The sequence below is a fragment of the Desmodus rotundus genome, chromosome 5, assembly GCF_022682495.2.
Source record: "Desmodus rotundus isolate HL8 chromosome 5, HLdesRot8A.1, whole genome shotgun sequence".
NCBI lineage: Eukaryota > Metazoa > Chordata > Mammalia > Chiroptera > Phyllostomidae > Desmodus > Desmodus rotundus.
In genome coordinates, this window is record NC_071391.1 from 91,593,583 (window position 1) to 91,621,555 (window position 27,973).

Here is a 27,973-nt window from a genome sequence, read left to right on the forward strand (position 1 = left end):
TGCCAATTGATTTAGGTCAATGAGTTATTGTCTTAGAGTTTCAGTTTTTTTCTCTGTTAAATAGGGATTATTGAACAAGTTATGTACCTAGGACAGTGCCTGAAAGTTGGCAAGTTGGGTTAAATAATCAGTAGCCACTTCATCCCAAATCCTAAAATACATATCAAACTGAACCCATCATTCCTGTTTAAGATGAGAAGCAACTATACTATCCCAGGGCAGGGAAAGTCTCCTCTGGAATCCAGGCCCAGAAATTACAAGGCTATTTGGCTTGTATGGCCCAATTAATAGTCCTCTGTCCCATGGGCCTCTTCAGATACCCCAGCTTTTGCCCTAGGGGGCCCTCAGCTCAGCAACGCCTGCCCACCTGTGAGGACAGAGGCTCCCCACTTTCCTGATGAGAAAAAAGGTGCATCAAAAGGAAGCAGCCCCTCTGGTTGCTGAGCTGTGGAAAATAATTAAACTGGGGAAGAAAAAAACACTTCTTTTAAAAATCAGGTTAAGTATGAATGTACAGGGTGTGGCCCCTGCATAATTAGCCTGTCTGCTTGTAAGGCGCCCTTGTGTCAGGTTTGCACCAGCTGTCCCTCCTCTCTATTCCTCCTCCTCCCTGTTCCTGTAGGTGTGTCTCTGGGTTCTGTGGCTGCCTGTCCCACTTCCTACTCAGACTCCCTCTAGAGAGGTCACTACCTTGCAGACCCAGTGAGCCTGAAACAGACCAGCCAAGTGCCTGCAATGGAAGCTACAGATGCCTCCCAGAGCAATGGGGCCAACCCAGAATCCAGGGAAGCCCACAGCCTTCCAGGCCCCCCTGGCAGTCTGGAGAATGGGGCCAAGGCTGATGGTAAAGTTGCCAAGACCACCAATGGGCATGGTGGGGAGACAGCTGAGGGCAAGATCTTAGGCAGCACCCTGAAGCCAGGTGAAGGAAAGAGCTCCCTGTTTTCAGGGAATGAGTGGCGGCGGCCCATCATTCAGTTTGTGGAGTCCGTTGATGACAAGGGCTCCAACTACTTCAGCATGGACACTGGGGAAAGCAAGAGATCCCCCTATGCTGGGCTCCAGCTGGGGGCTGCCAAGAAGCCACAGGTCACCTTTGCTGAGAAGGCGGAGCTTCGCAAGTCCATCTTCTCAGAGCCCCGGAAGCCTGCCTTGCCGATTGCCGAGCCTGGTGAAGTCCGAAGGAACAGCTACCCCCGGGCAGACACGGGCATCCTCCTGCACTCCAAGCTGAGCTCAGAGGAGGTCCTGTGTGACTCCTGCATTGGCAACAAACAGAAGGCTGTCAAATCCTGCCTGGTATGCCAGGCCTCCTTCTGTGAAATGCACCTCAAGCCCCACCTGGAGGGCGCTGCCTTCCGCGATCACCAGCTGCTTGAGCCCATTCGGGACTTCGAGGCCCGCAAGTGCCCCCTGCATGGCAAGACCATGGAGCTCTTCTGCCAGACGGACCAGACCTGCATTTGCTACCTCTGTATGTTCCAGGAGCACAAGAATCACAGCACCGTGACAGTTGAAGAGGCCAAGGCCGAGAAGGAGGTAACTTACTGGGCCCCTCACTGGCCCTCCAGGCCTTCCCTCTCACCACTCGTGTCTCTCCATCTGATCTCCTCCACTGGGGATTTCTAAGATTGGGGGCTTAAGTCTTCACTGCCCCTGGCTCATTTTTGCTTCTGTACACCCCCAGACTTGGGGTCAAAGACAGTTCCCCAATCCTCTAAGGCATCAGGAGATAAGGACTTTTCCTAGATGAGCAAATAGAGGCTCAGAAAAGATTGGGTGCTTGGCCAAGATCATAGGATAAATCCAAGTTGATAACAGAATCAGTACTTAATCCTGGGCTCTGTGCCTTGGCTGGGGGCTTTTCTTCCTTCCTTCCTTCCTTCCTTCCTTCCTTCCTTCCTTCCTTCCTTCCTTCCTTCCTTCCTTCCTTCCTTTCTTCCTTCCTTCCTTCCTTCCCTCCTTCCTTCCTCTTTTCTTTCTTTCTTTGTTTCTTTGTTTCTTTGTTTGTTTGTTTGTTTGTTTCTTTCTTTCTTTCTTTCTTCTTTTTTTTTCTTTCTTTCTGATTTATTTCTTTCTGATTTCTTTCTTTCTTTGAGAGAGAATTCTTAAATTCTCTTTAAGCAGGACTGGCCCCTGGGGAATGGGTCATGGGTGAGGGGAAGGAAATTTTGACCTTTAAATGTCCTTTTTTTTTTTTTTCCTGGCTTTAGAGTTTGCTTTTGCAGGACAGTGACTTCTTGATATTCTTTTTTTCTTCTTTTCTTTTCTTTCGAGGTTATACTTTATAACTTTCCCCCTTTATACTTTTCCCCTTTCTCTTTTTTTATTGTTGTTCAAGTAGAGTTGTTGCCATTTTCCCCCCACCACTTTTCCCCACCCCACCCACCCCCAACTCCCACTCTCAATCCTATCCCCCTTTGGCTTTGTCCATGGGTCCTTTATACCTGTTCCTTGACAATCCTTTTCCATCTTTCCCATGTTATCCTCCTTCCCCCTCCCCTCTGGTTACTGTCAGTTTGCTGATTCCCCCAGCCAGTCTCTTGACTCCCTCAGTGGCCTCTCTGTATGCTTTTTGTGTATGGTTGCATGGAGAATGTGCCTCTGTCTGTAGGTGGAAACTATTAGTAAGGGTTGTTGTTTGTATGTGTGGGGTGTGTATACACATATGTGTGTGTGTGTTTACAGGCATGTGGGGATTTATGTGTACATGTAGATGTTTACATATATTTGCATATGTGATATGTAAGTATGTTTGCATGGGCTCTATATATGTGGTTATGCCTGTACTTCTATGCAAAGGAGTAGAGGCATGTGAAGGTTGTGAATTTGGTAGAAATGGAGAAGGTGCTCTGGTCTAAAGGCTGAGCTTTGGCAGCTGCCCCTTGCCCCATAGAGGTTGGACATGCTATTTCCAGCAGCCACACAGCTTCCTGCATGGGCAGCCTCCCACTGGGATGAACCTTCTAGTGGTCAATGCAGGGGACCGATTTTCCTCAAGAGCTTCTTCACCACTCAGAATGGGGGCTGCACAAGACCCCTCCATGACTTTCCTTCCTGAGCCAGGAGCTCTCCCTGCACCCCTTGCCCATACCCCTGGGCAGGGATGGAAAAACTGGAGATGGGGAAATACTCAAAGATGCTTTTCAGAAGCTTCATTTGGCCCAGGAAGAAGGTGTTCCCAGTTCCCCCTACTTTCCCACCCAAGCCTGGCTTCAGGCTTCATACTGGGAAAGAGATAGGGCAGAGGTCATGGAACCCATCCTTTGGAAGCTTACTTGAGGAATCAAAACAGAAGAACAAGCAATCATCTTCATCCACTGCAACCAAGAAACTGATTGGGTTTTAAGAGACCTGACTGAGTTCTCTTTCTGGTTTTTGCCTCTAATCAGCTGTGGACAATTCCCTTCTATTCTCTCAGTCTTGTTTTTCCTATACATGAAAGCAAGGCTTTGGAATAGACAAATTACCCTTATGGAGTACTTTGAATCTTGGAAATTGTCTTCGAGGCCTCATGGATGAGAAAGGGACAAGATTGGTGCAAAGAAGCCAGGACTCCAGGTTCCCACATCTACTACAACAGCACACACTCTTATTTATCTGTTTTATAGGTAGGGTTTGGCCCCAAATTTTATCTGAAACAAGGGTATCATCAGTTAAGAAAAACCCAAGTGCCCCTGGAGGACAAGAAAGGCCTTGGGTAGCTCTCCTTGGAGGCCCCAGGAGCTTGGAGTTCATGCCCTGACACTGGGGCCTATTGAGTGGGGTAACACTCAAAGACACAGTCCTGGCCCTTGAGGGATCACGATGCAGATAGAGCTCAGACACACAAACAAGTTGGAGCATCTACCCCGTTACACAGTAGTAGCTCTAGGTAAACATCAAATCATAGAGGACAGAATGCCAGGCTGCATGGAATATTAGCAATCTCATCTGTCTCCTCTTCACCTTGCAGATAGGAAACAGGCCAGAGAAAGGAAGGGATCCATCCAAGCTTGCAGAGTTTGAGTAAGAGTCCGCCTAAATTCACTTCCAGTATTTGAGAAAAGCATTGAAGGGATAGGATTCAGAATATGTATGCTTTACAGGAGCTTTCAGGGAAAAGCATCTGATCCACTGAAGTGATTTTAATGGTGGGAGCTTCATGCAGCATGTGTGCTATCAACATAGGAGTAGACAGGAAGGAGTGGTGCTAACCAGCCAGGAGACTGAGATGGAACAGAGCAATTTGTCTAGGCCTGGCTCTGCTGGAATGTAAGAAGTGGGGAACATTGGCACAGAGTGGAATTACATCAATCCTGGCATCTTTTCAAGGCATCCTCTTCAGACCCAAACATCAGCCCCCACACAGCTTTTTACAAGGAGCTCTGTCCAGAACCTGTTATACAGGCTGGCTGATGAATACCCAGGTTAGATCATCTTAGACCTATTGTGGCTAGCTACAGGAAGCTGTACATGACACAGGGCTATGGGTGTTCATTTGCTGGGCCTCAGCTCTACCTCTAGACTCTGAGCAGAGGCAGTGTTGGAGCAAGGTCACTTGGTATGGCAATAAGACAATCCTTCCTCTGGTGGACCTGAGATCAGAATATTTTTGATTTCACTCTAAATGCCATAAGGGGTCCCATGGATATCATCTTGTCTACCACCTCTGCCTCTGGACATTTCCCAGGCTAGATTAGGTTGGTAAAAATTACCATGCCCATGTGCATCCTTTCTTGTGTCTACTCAAGTCCCTCCTGCCACATTCAGTTAGGATGGACTCCCCCTGGTGAATGGCTGCCTGCTCTGGGGCAGCCTCCCTGACTTCTGCACCCACCAGTGTCCTTTCCCTGTTTTGGGTTCAGGCTAGGCTCTTGGTTGGGAACATGGTAAGCCATGTGTGGAGGAGCACTCAGTCCAGCATCACTCTGGACACATAAGTGCCCTGCTCTTCAGTGAGGCTCAGATTTAGCACCTCAGCCACTCTTCCAACTCCATTATTTGGCTTACTTTGTTACTCTGACTGTGCCCCATAGCTTTGCTTCTCACCTCGTTGCCTCATTCCTTCATGAAAACTGAGCTGCTAGGCTGTTGGGCATGGGTAGTCACTGGTCATACAGCCTTAAAGGCTGTGCTGGTGTAGGCAAGAAAGCTCTTTGGACAGATGACAGTAACTGGGGTTTAGGAAGAGAAGTCAGGCTAAAGGCCTGGGATGTGATAGAGGGGCTGAGACCACTTTCCCAGGAGATTTGGGGGGAGAACTCTTGCTCTAGGACAGGGTAGGTAAGAAAAGGATGTGGGATGATTTCCATGGGTGCTGAGTGTGAAACAACAAAATACAAGAAATTTAGAGATAGGAGGCAAAGGAAGAAAGTGAAGAACAAATGGGTAAGACACACACACCAGTCTTTATCTGTGTGCTAGGAACTGACCTTGACATTGACATGATTGCTGCTGACAACAGTCCCATGAGGTGGAGGTTACCTCACTAATTTTATAGATGAAGAAATAGGCTCAAAGATGTCAAAAACTTACCCAAAGTTACAGTACTGGGGACTGGCAGTGTTGTGGTTCAAACTATTAGTATGCCTGCAGCCCAGGCTGTTTCCTTTCCACCATTTTAAACTTTTTCATAGGACTGGCAGGCTGTCCTTGGAGACACTGAGTCCAGTGGCTTCTAAAAGCCAATCTCTGACCTGAATTGCCTGATGAATTGTTAAGACACAGATTCCTGGGCCTTACCCCACAAGGTTCCAAACCAGGGGGTCAGAGCCTGGGATCTTTATTTATGTTTTTAAATTATATTTTATTTTATTTTAATTTTTAAAAATATTTCATTTATTTTATTTTTAGACAGAGGGGAAGGGAAGGAGAAAGAGAGAAAAACATCAATGTATGGTTGCCTATCACACACCCTCCACTGGGGACCCAGTCCACAACCCAGGCATATGCCCTGACCAGGAATCAAACCGTCAACCCTTTGGTTCATAGCCCGTGCTCAATCCACCCAGCTATACCAGCCAGGGCTAGGATCTTTATTTTTAAGACTCCCATGGGGATCCTAATGTATTGCCAGGCTGAGAATCAAGGATCTAGGTCATTTTCACCAGTAGGAAGCCAAGGCCCAGGGAACTGGATTACTTCCTCAAGGGCCATATCTTGTCTAGAGATACCTGGGTGATGTTCTTCCCACCCTATTTTACCTCTTCCCTGTTCTAACACCTGAGGAAGAAGAAGAAAAGATAAGCCCCAATTAAGAAGACTAATAATGGGCTTGTTGACATCTGAGTGGAAACGTGGAAATCTATCTAGATTTTCAGACTCTTATCCAGATAATTACCATTTGTCTGAGAGTACAAATTTGGCAATTAACTGGCTCATTTGGCAAATGTTACAGTCAATGGCCCATGTTATTAATTTGGCCAGAGGAAGATCACAGCCTGATGTCCAATCTCCCCTCTCCTGAGGGCAGTGCAAGTACACATGTCCAGGAAAATATTCAGCTGTGTCTGCACCTGAAGGCCCCATCCAAGCTGAGACAACACCAGCTGCTGTGCCACTTTCTACTTTCAAGGAAACCTCTGATTTCAATGCTGAGTGGCCCACACAGGGCCTGTCCCAGGCACCAGAGTGAGAGGCAACCAGACAAGTGTGGGAGAGGGAACAAAGGAGACATTTAGGGACAGTCCTGAGCAGGGTGAAAAGAATGAAGTGGAATTAGGAGAGAGTCAGGAAGGAGGGGTAGATAGGGAGCTGTGGGAAGCTGAGGCCCCATCAGACATCAGGGACTTTAATCACCTACCAAGGGAGGAGGGAGAGAGGGAGAAAGACAGCTGGGGCCTTAAGTGGCACAGAGAAGGGTATGGGGAGGAAAGGGGAACAACAGGAGAAAGAGATGGACTCACCTGTGACGTGAGAAAGCCTGGGTGAGCTGAAGTAGCAGGAGTGGAAGGAAGGATGATGTCCTGGAAGGTACAGAGGACAGCCTTGAGGCTAAGAGGCCACATGATAGAGTCAGAGTGTTGTTGCATCTCAGCTTCACCATATGCCAGCTGCGAGAACTCAGAAAAGCTGTGCTGTCTTTCTAGGCCTTGGTTTCTTCGTCTGTAAAATGGGGATAATACTACTCGCCTTTACAGTGGTTTGTGCAGATTAAAGGAGAAATGCCTGGCAAATAGTAGGGGCTCAGTAATACAATTACTATCCTTTCTTCCCTAGTGTTACAGGACAACCCAATATCTTTGGAGTTTTCCTTTGTTACATTATTTTCTATATCCTGGCCTTTCTAGCAGGGCTATTGACAAGAGGGAAACAGAAGCTGGATAGATCTCCAGAGGTCTCACTCTAAACCCTCCTCATCCCAGAAGTGAGAAAGGACCACTCTAGCAGCACAGAGTTTCCAGTCTAAGACCCCTTCCAAGATCCCACTGTGTTCTGCAATTCTGGTCTTGCAAGGTGTGCTGTAGGAGCAAGGCCTCCTCCTAGCCTGTGTTAAACTTCCTTAGTGTGCCAAAGAAATAAGACTACTCTCCCTATGCTAATTGATTTTTCCACCCACTGCTGCAGACAGTGCATCTCTACTTTTGACTGCCCTCACATGGTTCCAGACCAGCCACCTCCCCCTCCTACCCTGGTTATTGGCAGACACCTCTCCACACCTCAGCTAGCTTTACAGGCTTCCCTCCCTCTTACACAGGATGGACTCCCATGGACTGACTCCCTCTGCCCTTGGCCTAGGCTTTTCTATTTTTCTAAACATCATCAGATTCTTCTTCATCAGTGCTCAGTTGCCTTCTTCCCTCCTCCAGTGAATCCATGCTTGTCTGGGTATGACCTTTCCTCACCTGCAGGCCTTGATGCAGCCTCATCCTCTTCACCCCTCATAGCTCCCAGAGGGTCTCCCTGAGCACTTCTGCTCACTCCACACTCTTAACTATTTTGGCTTTCACCTTTTCTGAACAAATCTCCCACTTACAGCTAGTTAATCGACCCTCACCCCCTTTTTCTTTCCTCCATTCTGTTTTCCCCGCTAAACTCCAAACTTCAATTATCCATGATGAAAGCCTCTACTTTGCACCTTTGGTCTAAGTCTCAGTCTCCTGGCCTTTCTGTGTACACTTCACTCTGTATCCTGACAGTATACACATTACACCTGGACCCCAATGCAGTGACACATGCTACACTCATTACTAAACATCAAGATTTCACCTGATTTTACTTGTCCACTGCCCTCACTTACTTGTGCCCTGCTGGCTTGCCTGCCACACTGCACTTAACCCTTTGGTGCATGTAAGGTGCCACAACAGTGACACTGGGATCAGTATTCAGTTCTTTCTCCATGCCAGGCACCTTCTGAGAGCTTCATTCCCTGATACTAGTTCATCCCACAGCCTCCTTGGGGGGCAGTCCTCTTCCTACCTCTATGAAAGATAGAGAGTCTGAGACACCGGGAAATTAGGTACTTTGTAAATACCACCTGCCTGGAGGTGATGGTAACTGGATTTAAGCCTTTGGCTTCCCAGCCCTGTGCTCTGGGTGGACTTCCTCCTGGATTCCCCATGCTCATTTCATGGAAAGCCTGCCCTTCCCCCCACTCCCACCAGGCCTGAGGTGGGATTGTATGAACTTTTGTTCTCTGCTTTCCTGTCTATCAAACCTTGTTTAGGGGATGGTGAGGTGGGGATAAGAAACTTAAGTGCTAATTTCTCCACCCCTGAGCCAGTGGGAGGGAGGCTTCCAGCTGTCCCATCAAACTTAGGCCAGTGTGGGAGTTCTCCAGGGATGGAGAAGTTGCCTGGGACAGACCTGTTATCCAACCTCTTGGTCCCTTCCTCACAGCTTGGATCTGCCTTTCAGGTCCAGACTTCTTGGGACTTTCTAGGACCCTGGCTTTGCCAACTCTGTGTTGGGGACTCTTGAGCTCTACATCTTCAGACAGTGTGAGGATTGAGTCTCTGCTGTCCACAATGGAGTCTTACTTTTTTTGCTCTCTATCTTCCCACCACTGTGGCTGTTCCCACTGGGTCAGGTTCCTCCTCAGCCTTTTTCCAGAGACCTGGCTAAATCTCCATACTTGCCTTCTTTTATTCCTTCCCCTTGACAACAATTTTCCGTCTCTGGTGAGGAATTTTCCATGCTGTGGGATTTCCAGCTCATTGCTAGAAGGATAGATGCTTTCTGAGAAGAACCTGTAGTCTCCTGGATGGAAAGCCCAGGAGTGTGTTTTGGGCTGGGGGGTGGAATCAGGGACTTTCTTTTGGGGAGCTCGGCAGTGCCTGCCCCAGGTCTTTCCCACCTTCTCTACGAGCATCCCAGCCCTCTGGACACCTTTTCTGAACAATCCAGGGAATTTCTCTCCACCACCAATTCACTTCCCTGGTGTGTGCAGAAGGTTCTCCATCAGCAAGCCCATTGGTGACGTGAAATGTTCAGGAAGTGTGACGTGTGGGGAAATCTGTGCCCAGCTGCTCAGGACTCCTTGCTGATGGAGCTCATATTCCTAGTTGTTTATGGCTTCCTCATCTTGACTATTCTTGTCGATTCTTCAAAGAAATGGCAGGAGAAAGGGGTGGACTTTGCATTTAAAACCCAGTGTAGCAAGGAGACTTGGTACACTCCAAGGCTTTCTCATTGACTTGGTTTTTCTGCCTGTTAGGTAGATATCACCCACCTGTCTTCCAAGCTGGAAGGTGCTCTGAAAATATTAGTGGGGAGCCCAGCAGAAAAATAGGTGCCCCTTGGCTTGCCTGAATTGAATTGGCCTTAGCTTCATGCCTCCTCTCTTGCCTCTATTGTAGTTGCTTTTCAGAGTAAGTCATTTTTCCAAATGGAAGGTAAGTATGGATATAAGAGCTCATGTCCTAGTACATTCCTGATAAATCTTCTCAAACTTCTTCATACCCCAACAGCCCGTGTTCTGCTCTTGAGCAGGGATCCCTACAACCTCTCCTGCTCTTCCCGCATCTACCCATAACTTCCTCACTCACTAAATAAAGTTTCTAACTTGTCCAAACTGCAGCTTGCATTCCTTTTTCCATACGCAGGTTTATAGCTGTGCCTGCCCAGACAGAGTCCTCAGCAGCAGTAAACCTGGCTCCAGCTTGCAACATAGGCCTCATGTCATGCCATAGAAATGTTACACACTGTTTTTGCCACAGGACACTCCCTGGGCTGGGCTGGGCTGGACTGGGCTAGGCTGGACTGGGATGAGCTGGGCTGAGTCCCCTCCACCCCTTAGCCTGAAAGAGGCAGGAGCTTTCCTCCCTCTTCCCAGTGGCCCTAGGTCCATTAAAAGGAGTGGAAACCCCATAAATGGGCCTTCCTCCAGCTCACATTGGGTGGACAGGACTTGCAAAGGTTTAGCCCTTTTAAAGATATGGTCAGGATGTCCAACCCCAGAGGTCTGAGTTTACAGTGAGACAATATTTTGGATCCTTGGCAACTGACATGGTGCCTGGCCTATCTGAGGTCCCGATGAGGGTTTGCTAAATGAGTGTCTGAGTGGATGAGTGAACTCTGTCAAGTTAACTCCCCTGGTAGGACCCCTCCTTTATTCTTCCACCTCTTTCCCCTAACTTTTCCACCAACCCTGTCCCTTCCTTGCAGACAGAGCTGTCACTGCAAAAGGAGCAGCTGCAGCTCAAGATCATTGAGATTGAGGATGAAGCTGAGAAGTGGCAGAAGGAGAAGGACCGCATCAAGGTAGGCAGCCCCCCAGGCCTCTCCCTTGCTGTACTCTTACCCCACCTGTCCTCCTGGGAGGACGCAGACCTCTTGTTTAAGATAGGCCCACATTTACATCCTACACTTGTTTGTTTTTGGATTTTCCCACTTACCAATTTCCCTTCTAAGTCTGGGTCAGGCATCCAGGTAGAATCTTGTCCATCACCTAAAACTCATTTCACATTATACCAGGAAATAACGACCTTAGAACAACCTGTCTTCAACCCATTGTCTGCTCTGTCCACCAGACTACCCAGACACCAAATGCTTGCCATTTCTTCTTTACTTGTACCAGTGTGGCTAGAAGTATGTCTGCCAAGGTTCAAGTAATTGCAAACCACGATGTGAAATTATTGACTCATGACCCTGGCTGCATAAATATCCATCAATTCACTTTCTGAATGAGGTTTTGTTCTGGTTGAGGTTTCAATGAGCATACCCTGACTCATGCAGGCACTTCTGGGCCCATAGCTTTGCCCAAGGGTAGAGTGATAGTAGGGAAGGAGCCACAGATAGATTAGGAAAGGTGGGCTATAAAAAACCTGGCCATCTCTTTCAAAAATGGCATCTCTCAATGATGCTTTGAATGAGAATTTTGGCCAAACAGACTTGCTGGGTTGAGACAACCTGACTGTGTTGGGAACCTAAAGGTACATAGGGACTAATTTAAAAACCATAAAGAGATTTTTAAACTCTCCTTCCTCTATCCTTTCACTCAACCTAGAGTTTCACCACCAATGAGAAGGCCATCTTGGAGCAGAACTTTCGGGACCTGGTGCGGGACCTGGAGAAGCAAAAGGAGGAAGTGAAGGCTGCATTGGAGCAGAGAGAGAAGGATGCTGTGGACCAGGTGAAGGTGATTGTGGATGCTCTAGACCAAAGGGCCAAGGTGCTACATGAGGACAAGCAGACCAGGGAGCAGCTGCACAGCATCAGTGACTCAGTGCTGTTTCTCCAGGTAATCAGCAACTTTTCCATCATTCAATCCCTCAGTCCTCTCATCCACTTTCTCGTACCCTCATTGATCATCTATCCATATTCCCATTCATCATTCATCCATCCAAGCTCTTCCATCTATCCATTTAATTTTTCTCTCCGACCCATTTTCCTACCAAATCCTGTCAAGGTTCAAGTAATTGCAAACCACGATGTGAAATTATTGACTCATGACCCTGGCTGCATAAATGCAGAAGATGACATACAAAATTCACACAAAATTCATACAAAAATTCATACCAATTTCAATTGATATGCACCAACAGTGCCCCAGGCACAATAGAAAAAATTCTGTGATTGATTAGTGATGCCTGCTTTGGCTATAGGATAGTGGCAGGTAAGTTTTGCTTATTTGTTATCTTTGATCTTGTCTATTTATCAAATCATCCATCCACCCTTCTATTTGCTAACGTATTTTGGGTACTACTGCATGCCTAGTACTCTTATTAGGGATATGAAGGATAAATTAAGAACAATCTGACAGTAACCAGAGGGCAGGTGGGAGGGGATAAAAGGGGGCAAGGGGGAAACCGTTTTCAGGAACAACTATAAAGGACACATGGAAAAAAACAAGGGGGGGTGGAAGCAGGGGAGGGAGGTGGAGAAGCCTGGGTGTGGGGGAGGAGTCATGGGGGGTAAACGTAGACAACTGTGTTTGAACAACAATAAGATAATTTTTAAAAAAGAATAGAGAAGTATAGTTTTTGCCATGGTTTTTGCCCCAAGGAGCCACATCTAACTGGGAAGATAAGACATGTACAATTAGAGAACAATATATAAGACTGTATAATTAAATGATAAAATGTGATTCAGGAGGTAAGTGCCTGTGGAAGCTCTGAGAAGGGCCAGAAGACATGAGTAATATAAGACAGCTTTGTGGAGGAGGTAGAATTTGAACTGGCTCTTGAAGGCCCATTAGGATTTGCAAAGAAATAGAGGTTCTTTGGTGAGGAGTAGGGAAAAGTAGAGGTGCAAAAGTGTTGGGGCAGGATTGAGTGTGGCATATAAAGGTGGAGATACCAACATGACCAACATGCAATGCTCTAGTAATTCTTTGCACTTCTTTAGCGCTTTCACTCCCAAAGTCTTCATAGCTCATTTTACTCTACTAAACCTTATGAGATAGTCATGATGTACCCAGTGTTGGAGGTGAGAACTATGGAGCCACATATGTGACTGCTAGTCCTAACAGAAATGTTAGCATCTAGTGGATTTTAGTCAAACCATTTCATTTTACAGAAGGAGAAGCTACTGTCCCCAGTGAAGAGAAATGAGGCTAGTAAATAGAAGAGCTGGATCTAGAGCCCAGCACCTCTGGATCCCAGTGCTGAGTCTCCCAACTGGTCTGTGGCAGTGCTCTACAGAGAAGGATACCCCAAAACTTCGAGAAACCCCAGAGGTTAATGTCTTCTTTCCTTTCTTGGTAGGAATTTGGTGCATTGATGAGCAGTTACTCCCTCCCACCTCCCTTGCCCACCTATCATGTTCTGCTGGAGGGGGAGGGCCTAGGGCAGTCACTCAGCAACTTCAAGGATGACCTACTCAATGTGTGCATGCGTCACATTGAGAAGATGTGCAAGGCAGACCTCAGCCATAACTTCATTGAAAGGAACCACACAGAGAACGGTAGGTCCCTTAAATGGTAGGTATATTTAGGGTCTTGTGGGCAGGCCCTAAGGCCATGGGCATTTTTCTTCTAGGTCAATGCTTGCTGCCTGGTACGGGCTGGCATCCCCCAACTGACCCCTCATTGTTCCCAGCCACCTATTGCGCCTAAGGTGCTGGTACTAAGATTCAGGGATTGTAGCCCCTCATTGAACTTGCTGCAAAAGTTAGGCAGCCATTACAAGGGGCCTCAAGGGCAAGGAGCAACTAGGTGCTGGCTGCCCATATGTCTCTGTTCTGTGGTGGTCCATCAAACTCAGTAACTGGTCTCATTCAGATACACATTTGATTTTCAGGCCCAATCCAGCAGCTCTGTAGATGCTGCCACTTGTAAGGGCCAGACTCCAAACTGGTAGCTTTGCAGACTCCAGTAAATGTGACCTAGAACGGTGCTTGGAGGGAGAACTTGCCATGACTGTGCTGAGTGGTGTTACACCCAGAGGCTGGGTGGGGCCAGGATAGGGAGAGTGGAACGCAGCATGTCTCAGTGACTCACCAGCTCCCCTAAAGTCAGCTTCTCTTCTGAGTCATGCTGCACCCCACAGAGGCCAGTGGAATAATCTCACAGAAAGCCTCTGAACCTGAGAGACTACCCTGTTAAATCTTTTCCACCAGTCCCAACCCAGTCCTTTTAGCTCCTAAAGCCTGGATGCTTTCCCCAAAGCCCCACCCAGTGCCAAGGCCAACACAGGCCTTGAAGACACAGCTCGATTAATGAATTTTTGCCCCAGACACACCAAAGGAAGTGATCTCTGCTTTGGTCTCCAGATGAAGCATATGACTTTGTGGGGATGAGAAGGGGATAATTGTGTGCAGAAGTACCAGGGTTTAGCAGGGCACCTGTATATTTTGGAGATTGTGATGTCACACAGTGTCCCTGTGAAACTGGGGGACATTAAGTCACACCTGAGGACTGATAAGCCATTGTAGCAAGACAATCTCTTGGTTTTAAGTGGAACTCAGCTCCTGAAATCCTCCTTCTAGTGACAATGGCAATGGTGACAGCTGGCAGAGATTGAATGCAACTGTATGCTGGCTTTGTGAAACCTCCTCACTCACAAAATCTTCTTTTCCCTGTGGGTTGTATTGCATTTGTGTTTCACACTCTGCTACTCAATTTCCCATGTCTTCTCATCTAAGAAGATGCTAGTGCTGGTGGCCATGCAGAGGGTTAGAGAGTGTGATGATCACAGTCCCTGGGGTACAAACCCTGGTGGAGGAAACTTTCAGCTGAGGTATGGTCAAATCTATGAGGATCGCCCTGACTGTGTCGAGGTGGCCTGTGAGTCTTGCAGGGACCCTGCCTGTCATCCACCCATTGTGTAATTTCTAGGTCATGATGGCATTGGCCATGGCTTCTGTGCAGCATGGCCCTGTGCCCTATGCAAGGTGTGTTGGGAAGTGGCTTCCAGGAGCAGGGATGGGTGCTTCTGATGTCAACAGCCCTGCACCTGTGCCTGAGGCCCTGGGCTTCCATGTTTGTTTTTTGTTGCTGCTACACTGTGGTTGGGAATGTGTTTGGCTGTAGGAAGCAGAAGGTGTGTAACCCATGGGTCATACCTTGGAGTAACTATCCTCTCCTTCCTGAGACCAGCTCACATACCAAATCAGGGTCTCATTCTACCATCAAATCCCTGGGGGCTGAGGGACACTAGGCCACCTTCATCCTGGGTTTGGTAAAGGGAAGGAAGGGGCTAGGAAAACACATAGGAGGACATTTGTTTGTCATGGAATGCCTACTGTGTACCAGAGCCTGCTAGGCACAGGTGATGGAGATGAAGAATTAGGGTCTGAGCCACTCATTTCCTCCTCTTGCCCAGGGTAGAGAAAGAGGGAAGGACAGTGGGAAAAGAGGAGATGCGGAGACTGTGAGAGAAAGAAATGGGGCAGAGGGCAGCTATGGAAGGCAATCACTGAGCCATAAATTCATTTGGGTTTGCGGGTCTGATGGTTGGGGTGGAGGAGAGGGGAGGAGTCTGTGCCCCCTGTAAGAAGCTCACTCCTCTCTGCTCACCTCTGCGCAATCCCTGGCCAGGGAGACCAGTGCCAGGACACCACTCCACCCACTTGAAGTGTCAGCAGTGGTTGGGACAAAGCTAGGAAGTAAGGCAGGGCTCAAACCCCAACTATGTCCTCATTGGCCACGTGACATTGGCCAAGTGACTTTATTCACCTCCTGAACCTCAATTTCCTTATCTGCCACATGGCAATAGATCTTTGTAACAGTACAGGGGTTGATATATACATCAGATAAGAAATGGATATCAGCAGCACCTTGTAAATTACAAAGTACTATGCACATAATGTTACCCACAGGGTCTGTCCAAGGGAGGGTGAATGGCTCACTGTAATCCCCTATTCCCCCAGGAGCTCAAGAGCAGAGGGGATGCTGGGCAGGATGTTACTTTCCCTAAGGTTGGGGGCCATTGTCTCTCCCTGGGACAGATGGGGCTGTGGGCTGACTCAGCCAAGCTCAGGGATGCCCCCAGTGGGCCAGCTGCTCCTCCACACAGTCCCTCTGCTGACCCAACCTTGCTCCTTCCCAGGGGGTGACCATCGCTACATGAACAACTACACTAACAGCTACACAAGTGAATGGAATGTGCCAGACACCATGAAGAGATACTCCATGTATCTCACACCGAAAGGTAAGGGCGAGTCTTGCCACTCTGGGAAAGGACTCAGCTGGATTCCCTGTGGGTAAAGTGACTGGTTTCAGTCTGCCTGGGGCTGTCCTAGCATGTACCTGTTGTCCTGATGTAATCATTAACAGGGCCTCCTCTTTCTCTAAGAAGCATCCTGGTTTATGTGACATATTATCTGGCACCCTGCTCCTGAGAGGCTTCCTTCCCCTGTGACACAGGCAGTCCCTACCCTTCCCTTACCTCTAGCCCATACCCTTCCTTCTCTTTCCTTCCAGAAGGTCTCGTGGCTGCTAATCTTACCCACTTCCATCTGCCAGACCAAGCTGTGTTTTGCTTCTGCTTAGGTTTTTGTAGTTCTGTAAGAAGGTTAGCTCCCCCCAGAATCATTCTGCTTCTCAAGGGCAGGGAGACTGATGGCTCTTCTTCTCAATTCCTCACCATTCCCTCCATATGTGGGGTGGTATACCATGCATCCTGGCCTTCCCGGCCCTCCTCCAGGCCCTGGAGAGTCCTGTGCTAAAATGGTGGCAGCCTGGGTGTGTGTGTAGACCAGTGCCTGCCTGTCTTTGCCTTGTGGTAGCCTGTCACATTCTTTGGCACCAACAATAAACCACAACAATGCCCATTATATAAGGTGGGTGTGCCAGGCTCACCAGCCTCAGGTGGGAGGAGGGTGTACAGGCTTGTGTTTGGGGGTGGGGGAGTCTGGAGAAGATTAGGGTATGGGAAAAAGCAGAAAGGACACATGGAAAAGGCACAAGGGAGTGGGAGAGGGGAGCCTCAAGTCCTCAGCACTGATTCACACACCTCAGACACACATATATTGGGAGGGATTTAGGGGTTTGGCAGGATGAGCTCAGTGGAGAGGAACCTCTGCTGCCCCACCCAATTTGAAAAAACTACCCAAACTTCTGGTGGAGACCTGGCTAGACAGCTGGCAGTGGAGTCCCCCACCCCCACATTCCTGGTGTGGGGCTGCCAGTCCTGCTCCCTGCCCTTCTCAGTGTGCTTCCCTTTGTACTTATTCTGTGAGACCTACACTAAGCAACCACCCCAGCATCCCTCACTCAGGGTGTCTCTTTTCTAGCTCTCCCATTCCTCTGAGGACCAGACCCTGATGTGGCAGCAAGCCCCCCAAATTGCCCCTACTTTGCTCCCCTGTTCTATAGAAGATTGGTGAGAGTATAAGCTCCACTGCAGGGTATGAGGGGGGATGGAGAAAAAAGCACAGGCTCAACAAGATGTCACCCTGAGAGCACTGGACTGGTCACTGCCCCCTCAGTGTTCCTGTCTGAGAAGAGAGGATATTGGACTCACATGCTAGGAGGGCTTCCAGCTCTCTCAGTGGGAGTGAGGCTTTGACATCTGTAGGTGGAAGAAACAGGTTCATCCAGTGTCTCTGCCCCTACCTTGGGGACAGGAAGAAGAAAATTTGCCTTATGGGAGCTCCCAGGCTCAGGGTTGAGGCAAGGGAAGGGCCAAGAGAGTCAGCAAAATCAGGAAACAAGGCCACCAAAGGGCCACCAGCTTGAGTCTAGGAGATTTGGGGCAGTGGGATTGGGAAGTAAGGCTTCCAAGGAGAGGTTAGTCTCCAGGATCCTAAAAAAAGGGCAGAATGCTTAGTAAAGAGGGCATGGCTATGGTGGCAGAGGGCACTGGGGTAAGAGGAATGAGGAACTATGGGTACAAAGGTTTAGATAAAGAACCAGCAATTGCTGGGCCAGGTGTGTTGGAACTGGAGTGGGAAGTGGGCTGATTAGGTGGGAGGGGAGGAGTCAATAGAAGGATGCTGATACACATGGGGAGTATATTTTCTTGGTTTGTAAACTGGAGTATGTATCCCACTCTTCCATCCTTTCAAGATTGATATAAAAGCCCAAATTTGGGGGGTGGGGGGTGGTTGTGGTAAGCACGTGTGCAGTATAAGGCTCCCATCCCTAGAGAAAAGTATCTGGGTCATGTTCATGGGCACTGGCTCATCAAGCCCCTCACTTGGCCAAGGGCCCAATGCCTTATGATGACCATTGGCCCTCCTTCCTCATAGGAACCCCATTTCCCAGCTTCTGTGATTTCAGTCACATGGTGACTGGCTCAGGAGGGGAGTGTTGCCTTTTCTAGCTTCTGGTGATCCTCAGTGCCCCCAAATAGGGTAACCATGTGTGTCAGTCTGTCCAGAACTGCCCAGGGTTATGCCTGGTGCACTTGGCATAATTATCAGTAACACCCTTTCACTCTTAAAATTGTCCCAATTTGTATGGTAAATTAAGTGACCACCTTGTTCCAGACCAAACGGAGCTGTCACAGTGGTGGAATCTATGTTCTGGGACAGGTTACAGGGGTCATTTAGGAGCAAGGAGTCCTGCCTAACTGTCCTTCAAGTCAGAGACACAGGCTCCCTATTGAGCCAGACCCACCTTTCTGTGAGGACAGCCTCTCCTGCTTTGCTTCACAGGGGGGGCCAGAACATCATACCAGCCAGTGTCCCCCAGCCGCCTCTCCAAGGAGATCAACCAGAAGAACTTCAATAATCTCTACAGCACCAAAGGTAGGGGGGTGGCTCAGCTCAAGGGTGGGCAGGACTCTTGTGGGCAGGAGGGGGGAGTTGGCCAATGGGCAGAGGGGCTAGACTCCCCAATGTGAGGTGGATATAGGGGTCTGAGATAGGGTTGTGAGTTCAGAGATGGGTGGGGAGGTGTAGCTTAAAGAGTATGTGTGTGTGCATGTGCATGTGTGTGCACATGTGTGGCATCGTTAGGCTAGAGGAAAGGCAGCTATGTACTGCAGCATCACTGGAAAGTCATGAGTCCATGTGATCTTCTCATTGAAGGTTGATTCAGGGAAACTGGAAACTGGGGTTAGGTGTGGAGATCTCCCTCAACGAGTAGCAAGGCATGAAATATCTTTACTGATTTGTGTACTTCTGCACTGTAAAGTTGTCCAGTGGTTAAGACAAACTAGTGTAGATATAGATGGAAAGGATGGCATGATATGGAATGGACCCACCTCTGGAAATTGAGGAGGTGTTGTTGGCATGTGAGGTGAAATGAGATATTGACATGCTCTTAAGACCCACGGAGATTAAATGAGAGTGGAGACCTAGTTTCCCCAGGGAGAGAGGCCATGTACATACCCTCCCTGCCCAGGGTACTAAAGACAGGACCATGTGCTCAATGATCCCGGGCCCTAGGAGGCTCTGGTTCTACCCTGGGGGCTCCTTGGTGCTTTCCAGTCATGTGCAGAGAGGGAGGGGACTGAGCCAGCTCCACCATAGCCCCCACCTTGGACACGGCATCAGAAGGTCTGAAGAGGCAAAGAAGGGAGTGCTGGGGGTACTCTTCAGTGAGAACAAGGTCCTGGAGATCTGGAGGGTCAGGGGCACACATGAACAGGGTAATGCCCAGGCCTCTATGTCCAGGATTGGATTCACATTGTACCATCACATGCATAGCAGACTGATCTCTGTGAGGGCAGAAGCTGGGCCTGTCCTATTCACTGCTGCAACCCCAGGACCTAGAAGAAAGGGCTTAGGAAACATGTGTTGAAGGAAAGAGTGAACAAATGAATGAGTGAATAAAAGGGCAAAGCATATGGCCCCCCTACAGCCTTAGGTGGATATGCTCACTAAGGTCCATGCTGCAGAGGCTTCCTGAGGACCCTGTGAGAGAGGCTTCACACTGGAGCAGGTGGACAGTGCCAGTCATCTCTGACTGCTGACCCCAAACATCAGCCCAAGCCTATGCTGCAGGCAGCTATGGGAGAGGATTTCCAGGAATGGGGACTGTGCATAAAGTGAGGTTAATAAAGCTGCCCCAGACCTGCTGGAAGGGAAGGGCCAGAGAAGGGTGCATCATCCATAGGGGCTCTGAAGCTCCCCACTCAAATGCCCTAGTGGTGACTATGCTGTGCTGCACATCCTCCCCACTGCCTCTTTCCTCTAGACTGCAGGGACATGCTTGCAAATGGACATTTGTCAGCCCATTCCACTTGATAAACAGAATTGCAGGACTTGTATCAGCTGCCTCTGTCCCCAAGTTTTAACATGTGTTTGTATTTATTTGTTTGTTTGCTCATTCTTTCATCTGTCAACTATAAAATGACCACCTTCTGGAAACCAGGCTCTGTGCCAGGCATGGGTGTGATGCTGAGCCAGATGAGTAGACCCTGTGCCCCATGGTGCCCAGTAGGGGAGACAGACAATTGTACATCCCACTACAACCCAGGGGGGAAGGGGAATGGGTGAGGTGGGGCATGGGCTGAGTTACACACAGATTTGGGAAGATGACATGGAAGCTGACACCTGAAACCCCAACACATGAATTTGCATGTACAGTGTCCTAGGCAGAGGACCTGGTCTGTGCAAAAAGCTCAGGGCCAGAGAGCCTGGTGTATGTAAGGAATGCAGAATGCAGTCTGGGTGGAATGTTGGGCAGTGGAGAGGATGGGAGAGATGGAAGCCAGGAAGTAGAGTCTGTGGTGAGGGGTAGGGGCACCGGCCCATGAAAGAGCTGTAGGTTATGTATGATGGACTTTGAATCTTCACCTGATTACAGTGGATCCTTAGGTAGGGCAGGAACATGATAACACTTTATACTTCACGAGGACAACTTTGATGGAAAGGATTGTCAGAAAGTGTGCCTGGGCCCAGCAGTATCCTGGCTTGAGACATGACAAGGGCTGAAGAGTCACAGAAATAGCTCAACCTGCCTCTGACCCCCTTGCCAGACTGCCTTGGTCTGAGATCCCTCCTTTCCACACCTCCAGGTAACTACACATCCCGGGTCTGGGAGTACTCTTCCACCATGCAGAGCTCCGATGACCCACCTATGGCCCAAGGCAGCTCCTCCTTCTCCCTGAAAGGTGAGCTCTGTACCTCCTTGCCCTCCCTGCTTTTCCTGTCACCCACCAAGCCCTGAATTTTTCTCTGCTCTCTCACTCACCAGTTCCTCACCTTGAAGTGGCAAAGCCTTGGATTGAAAGCCGGACAGCTGCCACTATCCATGTCTTCACTGTCAGGGACAGCTATATCCCAACAGCATTTCTCGAACGTGTCTCATCACACACTGTTCCCTAAGGGGTAACACTGTGCCCTGTGGTAACAGGCTTCAGCCTCAGGGAGACAGGGACATGACACACCTTATACAGCCACCACCCCAGATATCCCCAGGGGGCTTCCATCAGGCCAAACTCCCTAGTCCTCCTACTTCAGAGTCTATTTAACTTTGTTCACCCACTGACTTCTGGCCATGGTTGAGTCTAGAACCCTATGACCATATGACACCTGTCAAATTTCAAAGAACCAGGTCCTGCAAAGCTTCTTTGGGAAAAGTGGGACTAGATAATCTCTAAGGCCTCCATGTCTGATTCTGCTCCTAGGACTCTTTGACAAGGCTGAGTAGTCAATGCCTCCTGTTTCCTGTGGCTGGGTCATTTTGAGAGAAAGGCTTGAGCCAAACCCAAGTTCACAGTGGAGCCTAGTGCCCTTACATCTCTTTGGAAATGCCCAAGTGACAGCTCTGGTGGGTTTTGGTGGGAGTGACCCAGTTTGTCTTCTGGTACCTAAGATGTCTAGCCTGGAAGAAAGGATAAGCAGGTTGGGTGGGCTTAGGGAGGGGGGAAAGGGGCTGTGCAGGGCAGGCAAACTCCCAAGCAGAGGTCTCTGAAGGTGGCTTTATCATCCAGTGGTCCCTTCCCAGCTGGGATCCCAACCTATGCTGAGGGCAGAGATTCTTGGAATGATCATCAAGGTGAAGGAGAAAGGAATATGACTAGAGGGTCCCAGCCTACAGGAACCCCTAGGAAACTGGGATTTCCTTTGTCTGTCTGGCTTCTAACAGATCCCCTCCCCCTTCTCTCTGATCAAGCCCAAGTCAAACACCACCCAGCAGGTGTGATTTAGAGCTTTCATGTTCCGCAGTATCTCCCCATCAGCCTGCAGAGCCTCTTCTACAGGTCTTACCTTAGAAGAGCACCTTCTCAAATACACCATGTCCTTTAAGAACAGCCTTGGGACATCTGCTGTCACCTTCATGCAGATCCACTCACCAAATCCACTGGGAATGGCCTTGGATGAGGGTTCTGAACAGGGCTACATGTGTGCAAGGAGAGCCCCCACCTGTGAAGACCAACCCCCCCACACCCACTCTAGCAGCCCTGGGGGAGGCAGAGAGCATGCTCTGAGTGCTGGGCTAGGGCTGAGCAAGGGCTGTGGAATGGCAGCACCCCAAGATGAAATGTGATTCCCTCTGGCCCCTCCTGAGACCAGCACTGTGCTGCTAACACCTCTCTCTCTCCCAGCAGGCACTGAGAAATTCCCTTATCAGTTCACCACCTTGGGACAGGCCACCGCAGAGTTTTCCAAACCATTGGACACCAATGGGCTGTTTAAAAATAATTCTGGTACCTCTTTGTTTCCCTTCCCTCCCCTTTTACTCCCACAGTAGGGAGGTGGAACAGCCTGTGGGACTGTCTGCCACTTCTAGGGTGTCCTGGTTCCTCCTGCCCAAAGCCCTTTGGAAGAGTGATGAATGCCCCACTGCCATCGCTGGCTCCCCTCCCCTTTTCTTCTACCTGCTGCATTAAGGCTGGTCTCCCATACTCCCTCCACCCATTCCTACCCTCACCTCTCTTATGGCTGGCTGTCATGGGACTATCTTTCTGGGAATGGAATGAGACCTGAATTCCCTCTTTCTCAGCTTCCCACTCAGGATCAGTACAACCCTCTCTTTCCAAGGCTGTCCATCCCCAATGCAGGGAGAGACCTGGGTTCTCTGCTTTGTCTCTGCCCCTTTGCCAAGTGCCAACCCAGGAAAGGGCCAGCTGGATGGCATCCTGGCAGTGCTGCAGGTGGTTTCTGGGTCTAACCAGCTTATTGTCTCTAAGAGCAGGCCAGGACAGGACTCTAGGCCCCAGCCAAGGATAGACCCTGCGGATTTCTTGAGTTCCTCTGCATTCAGGTCACAGCCTTTTCTTTCCCTACAGTCTGATGGCTGACACTGAGAGTTCTTTTTACAGTTTTGTGGACCACAGCTCCTTACAGATCTTACTGGGGAGGAGTGGGGAGGTAGGCCCAGGGAGCCCCACCCTGTACCAGTGTCCTCAGGATTAGACCTGGATAGTGCCCAAATGCTCCAGGCCTCTTGGGCTTGCTATCTTACCCCTGGACCACAGCCACATGGCCCTCTCTGGGTCCCACCTTCCTGCTTCTGACTCAGAGTAAAGGCAGCAGAACTGGGCAGGAGGAACATGAGGGTGGGTTTTGGAGCCCAGCAAAACCTGGGTTCAAGTCCAGCTCATTAGCTGTGGAGCTTGGGGCAAACTGCTGAACTCACAGAAATGGGGTGGAGGCTCAATGAGACATTTGCAAAGTCCCAGCATGGTGCTTGGTACACGTGGGGTCAATAAATGGGGAACATCATCCATGTACACTGGGGAAATGGAATGAGCACATCCTGGTGGAATCCTGGCAGGTTGTGCTTATGAAATGGCTTACCTAAGCTTTGGGAGGGAGGGTCAGAGGTGTGAGTTCTCAGGATGGGTGGGGGAAATCCTGACCTAGATTTGGGGGTGACAGTCTTCTGCTGCCTGACTCCATCTACTTAGCCTGCTCCTCCTCTTTCTGTCTGCCTTGGGGCCACTTCCATTTGGCCATCCTCCCCAGGATTTCCCATTGTGGGACCCTGGCTGCTGCACACCTCTTCAGGGATGGCTATATTTGGCAATGGGTTGGATAGAGTTTGGTGACCTCTTTGGAGATGGTATCTGCACCCTGTAGGCTCTGACTGCCTGGCCATGCTTCCTGTGACCAGAGCCTCTTGTCTCCCCAGGCTATCCCTCCCTCATGAGGAGCCAGAGCCCCAAGGTCCAGCCCCAGACTTGGAAATCTGGCAAGCAGACTTTGCTGGTGAGTGGGGAGTGACAAGGAGAGCCTGTGGGCACAGGCATGTAAAGACTGGACACTGAACGGGTCTCCCCAGGGAAAACAGGTCATCAGTTTCCTGGGGCAAGTGGGAGGATGGTGATGTGTCTGGAGCATGGGACAGTAGGAGGAGGCAGTAGTGGCCTGAATACCTGCATAGAGCTAAAGGTAATAGAAACCCAGGGCTAATAGGCAGGGGGCTGGGTAGCATGTACTTTTTGAGCCTCAGTTTTCTAATTTGTAAAATGGGCAGCCCTGTTTTTTTGTTTTTGTTTTTCATTTGGCAAATGGTTGTGGGTACCTATGCTTGTTAAATGATAGCTTGGTTGCCGCCAGCTCTGGGAATGTAAAATGCTCAGCCCAGAGGACAGGAGTCCTAGAGATGAGTTCCATGTCCTTGGGACAGCACAGAGATGATTGGGGTGATAGTGGGGTGAGGAGAGTCTGCAAAGTTAGGAACAGATACATTTAGGTTTCGGTAGCTAATGACACTGAGCCAGAGCCATTGAAGAACAGCACAGAGGGAAGCAGAGCCTTAATGTTCAGCTACCTGCTGGCTGGGGGTCCTGAGCAAGTCAGATTTCTCTTTGAAACTCTGTTTCTTTACGTTTATAATGTGGTGCTGAGATGAGGTGACTCCAAGTACCCTGTAGTCCTGACATGCCTGACCCCTGCCCAAGACCTCACCAATCAGGGACTTTCCTTCACAGGCTGTGCCTCTACTCCCACAAATGCTTCTGTCAGGAAGGTCCAGGCCAGGCCCTGCTGAAGGAGACCAGACAGATGTCCTAGGTGTGGGTGACATCTACTGAAGTCAAAGGGTGGAGCCCCTGGCTCCCTGCTGTCTTTGCATTTGGAGGTCAGAACAGGAGGAAGTGATTTGATGGGGGCCACAAAGACTGAGGGCAGTTTAGTTGGAGAGACTAATTTTCTGGCGATTGGAGCTATGTGATTGTATGTGTAATTAGAGCTGGGCCCAGGGGCATTGTAGCAGCAGGACTGCAAAAAGCAGATATGGAGAGAAAATAGAAGCCTTACATTCCTGAGCTCAGTCCTTCCCCTCTCTACCACATACTTTCCCATATCCCAGAGCCTGCATCTCAGCAGAGAAGGCTCATCACCACCCAGAGACACCTGGCAAAGCAGGGCTGTAGTGTCTCCAGCTAAGCATCCAGTCCTGGGAGAATAGAGGCAGATAGTAATATGCTGGCTGGAATTCAGTCTGCCTGGGATCTGGTCCCAGCCCTCCCACCAACTTGCTATGTGACCTCGTGTGAGTCATTCTTCCTCTGTGCCTCAGTTTCCCCACCTGTAACATGAGTCACATGACTGGGATGATTTCATAGCTCTTCAAGCTCTCACATGTTGTGACTCTGAACCAGGAAGGGTACAGGGGTGGGCAGAGCAAAGAGAGAGCATCCTTTCTAGATGCCATGGGGTTCTCTGTTTCTGCCTATCCACCACCCTGGTCTCCTAAAAAGATATCACTGTTCACTGCCTTTAGCTACATTTTATTGACCCAGTCTTCCTGAAAGGAAGGCTATAGCCATTGCCATGTCTATTCACTTTGCTTTGGGGTCCAAGCTGACACCCGGAGTTCAGGAGTGCTGGTCCAGACTGTGCCACCAAGTAGTTGTGTGACTTGGCCTGTGTCATTCCTTCATTGGGTCTCCCTCTCTTCCTTTGTTTCACTGAGGTCTGAGCTAAGGTTTAAGTAGCTAATGATGCTGAGCCAGAGCCATTCCAGATGTCATGTCCTATGTCATTTCCTATATGTCCATCATTCCAGACAGACATAGGAAAGAGGCTACTAGTAAATATGTTTCTAGGCTGACAAGGACAGGGGCTGGAGCACTCTTGATGTCTTCTGCATGAGGATCAGTCAGGTATTTGCTGGGCTCAGTCTCTGACCCAGCTCAGGGACAAAGCCACTCCTGGAGACTCTCTAGGGGTCCACAGTGCCTGTATTGGCAACCAGTAGCTAAAGTGTGCACTTCTACTTCAGGTGATTTCTCAGGGTTGTGAGAGGGATTGGGAAAAGAGGGGAGTGCTGATTTTGTGAAATTGCTGAAGAATATAATACATAGAGCTGGCAGGAGAGTTGTTGCTTGCTCTGTCCTAAGAGATGCTCCCTGAATAAGAAGCCAGGATGAGAGAAGAGGAGGGGTTGAGGTGGGGGCCCCTGGTCTCTGTTGGGTTGGGATAGTTGCTTGCCCTCTCTTCACCCCTCTGTCAATGAGAATTATGCAAAGAAAGCAGAAGCAAACGCTTGGAATTCTCAAGACTCAAGAAGTGGATTGGGCAAATGGGTGGGGGTGGACTGTGGAGCCAGACTGCTGGGCCTGGAGTCCTGGCTCCTCTACTTACCAGCTAGATGACCTTGGGCAAATTGCTTACCCTCTCTGTGCCTTGGTTTGTTCATCTCTAAAATGGGATGGTAGCAGTTACCTACTTAACTGGGTGGTTATAGAAATTCCATGAGTCCATCTATACAAAACAGTGGTGTGTACTGATCTGTCAAGTAGAAAGTATTACATAAATGGGAGCTATAATGGTGCTGCGAGGGCCTTCCTGGGCCACGTGGAGAAAGTTCGATGATGGGCCCAAGGTTCAAGCTCACCAATCAACTGAGGGAAATAAACTCTAAATAGGATTTGAACCTGGAGACTCTGATAACATTGGGACTCAATCCTGATCACAGGGTAGAGTGAGTTGCAGGTTTGGCCACACACCCATAGAATTATTGGGGTTCAGACCACTGCTGCTTCCTGGGGGAGTTTAGAGTTGGGTGGGTCTGGCTAGTAGGCTCCATTGTCATCTGCCTTCTCTAACTACTCTTATTCCCTGCAGTCTCATTACCGGCCATTCTACGTCAACAAAGGCAATGGGATCGGGTCCAATGAGGCCCCATGAGTTCCTGACAGGCAGGAATGAGTCACCGCCACCCCTGCACTCCTAGCCGACCCTGCCGCTGTTGCTACTGTTCTCATTTGGGTTGGAAGAAGACTGGTCCTGTGACTGCTCTCCCCGATCCCTCTCAGGCCATCCTGGCTCCCCCCCCACCCCGCTTTCCCCATTAACCACAGTCCATCCAGGCCACTCTCTGGCTTTGAAGCTTCTAATTGTTACCATCTTTGTTGTGCTCAGAAGTCAAGCATCTCAGAGGTGATAAATGGACTTCTCTCCCCTAACCTACTAGCTCTTTCTTCATATTGGGGCTAGCAATGGGTGACCACATAGTACTAGCTTGCCTCTTCTGCCCATTCCTTTGCTGTCTTCAGGCCTGTTGACCATTTCTCTCCAAGGACCCTTGCCCCATGATGCACACAGTATATGCCTGGCCAAGACAGTTGCTCATCTCCCATCCGTGTGGGCCCACATTTTTCTTTCTAGCAGCATTGCCCCATAAGGAGAAGACTGGTTGTTTATGCCCTGCTCTGGTCCTACCTACAATGCCCAGCCTGGCAGAACCTGCAGCTTTTGGCCACCACAGAAGGAATCATCTCAATGTCTTAGAATCATCCTTCCTATCCTTGGGTCTCACTACATCCACTTTGAGTCTACAGTCCCTGAGGGCAGGCTTTCCTGGTTGGTGGGATGACCGTATTCAAAATAATCCTCTCTTCTACCTGCTGGGATAAGCAACTCCCTTGACATGATACCAGTGAAAATAGCTTCTGGTCCAGCTTCCTTGAGGAAAATATCATTTACCTATCGAATTTAATGACTTATAACTTTGAATTCTCCTGGCCATGGGAAGTGAGCATGCCAGTGAAAGTGTGGCTGGGCTGCTAACTGCCAGTGCTGTTTAACATGGTTCCTGATAAACCTGCCCCACCTCCATCCATTGACCTGTCAAGTTGCCTTTTTCCTCAGACTGCCCTCCATGCTGCCATGAGGCTCAGAGACTGCAGAGGAGACCAAATTAGGAGCAGCTTGGTGGGGACTCTGGGGAGGCTGGGCCAGTTTGCAGGGGTGGGACAGGGAGGGAGATATTCAGCTCAGGCTTCCCCTGAATAAACCATTGATCACCTGCTTCTTCTGTATT

The 27,973-nt window shown here is 49.3% G+C and overlaps 1 protein-coding gene across 3 annotated transcripts; it reads left to right on the forward strand.

The window, feature by feature from the left end:
- The first annotated feature begins 618 nt into the window (after window positions 1-618).
- On the forward strand, window positions 619-27,973 carry TRIM29 (tripartite motif containing 29). 3 transcript variants are annotated; one of them, XM_045202989.3, is made up of 10 exons: window positions 619-1,539; window positions 10,588-10,683; window positions 11,429-11,662; window positions 13,128-13,326; window positions 15,912-16,013; window positions 18,463-18,555; window positions 20,772-20,867; window positions 22,305-22,406; window positions 23,834-23,910; window positions 26,776-27,973. In XM_045202989.3, the coding sequence occupies exons 1-10, from the start codon at window positions 736-738 to the stop codon at window positions 26,836-26,838; spliced, it is 1,866 nt and encodes a 621-aa protein (XP_045058924.2). In that variant the 5' UTR covers window positions 619-735; the 3' UTR covers window positions 26,839-27,973. The 3 variants fall into 3 exon arrangements, with proteins under 3 accessions (XP_045058924.2, XP_045058925.2, XP_024425342.2); XM_045202990.3 differs by having other exon boundaries at window positions 22,308-22,406; XM_024569574.3 differs by lacking the exon at window positions 22,305-22,406 and having other exon boundaries at window positions 620-1,539; window positions 26,776-27,972.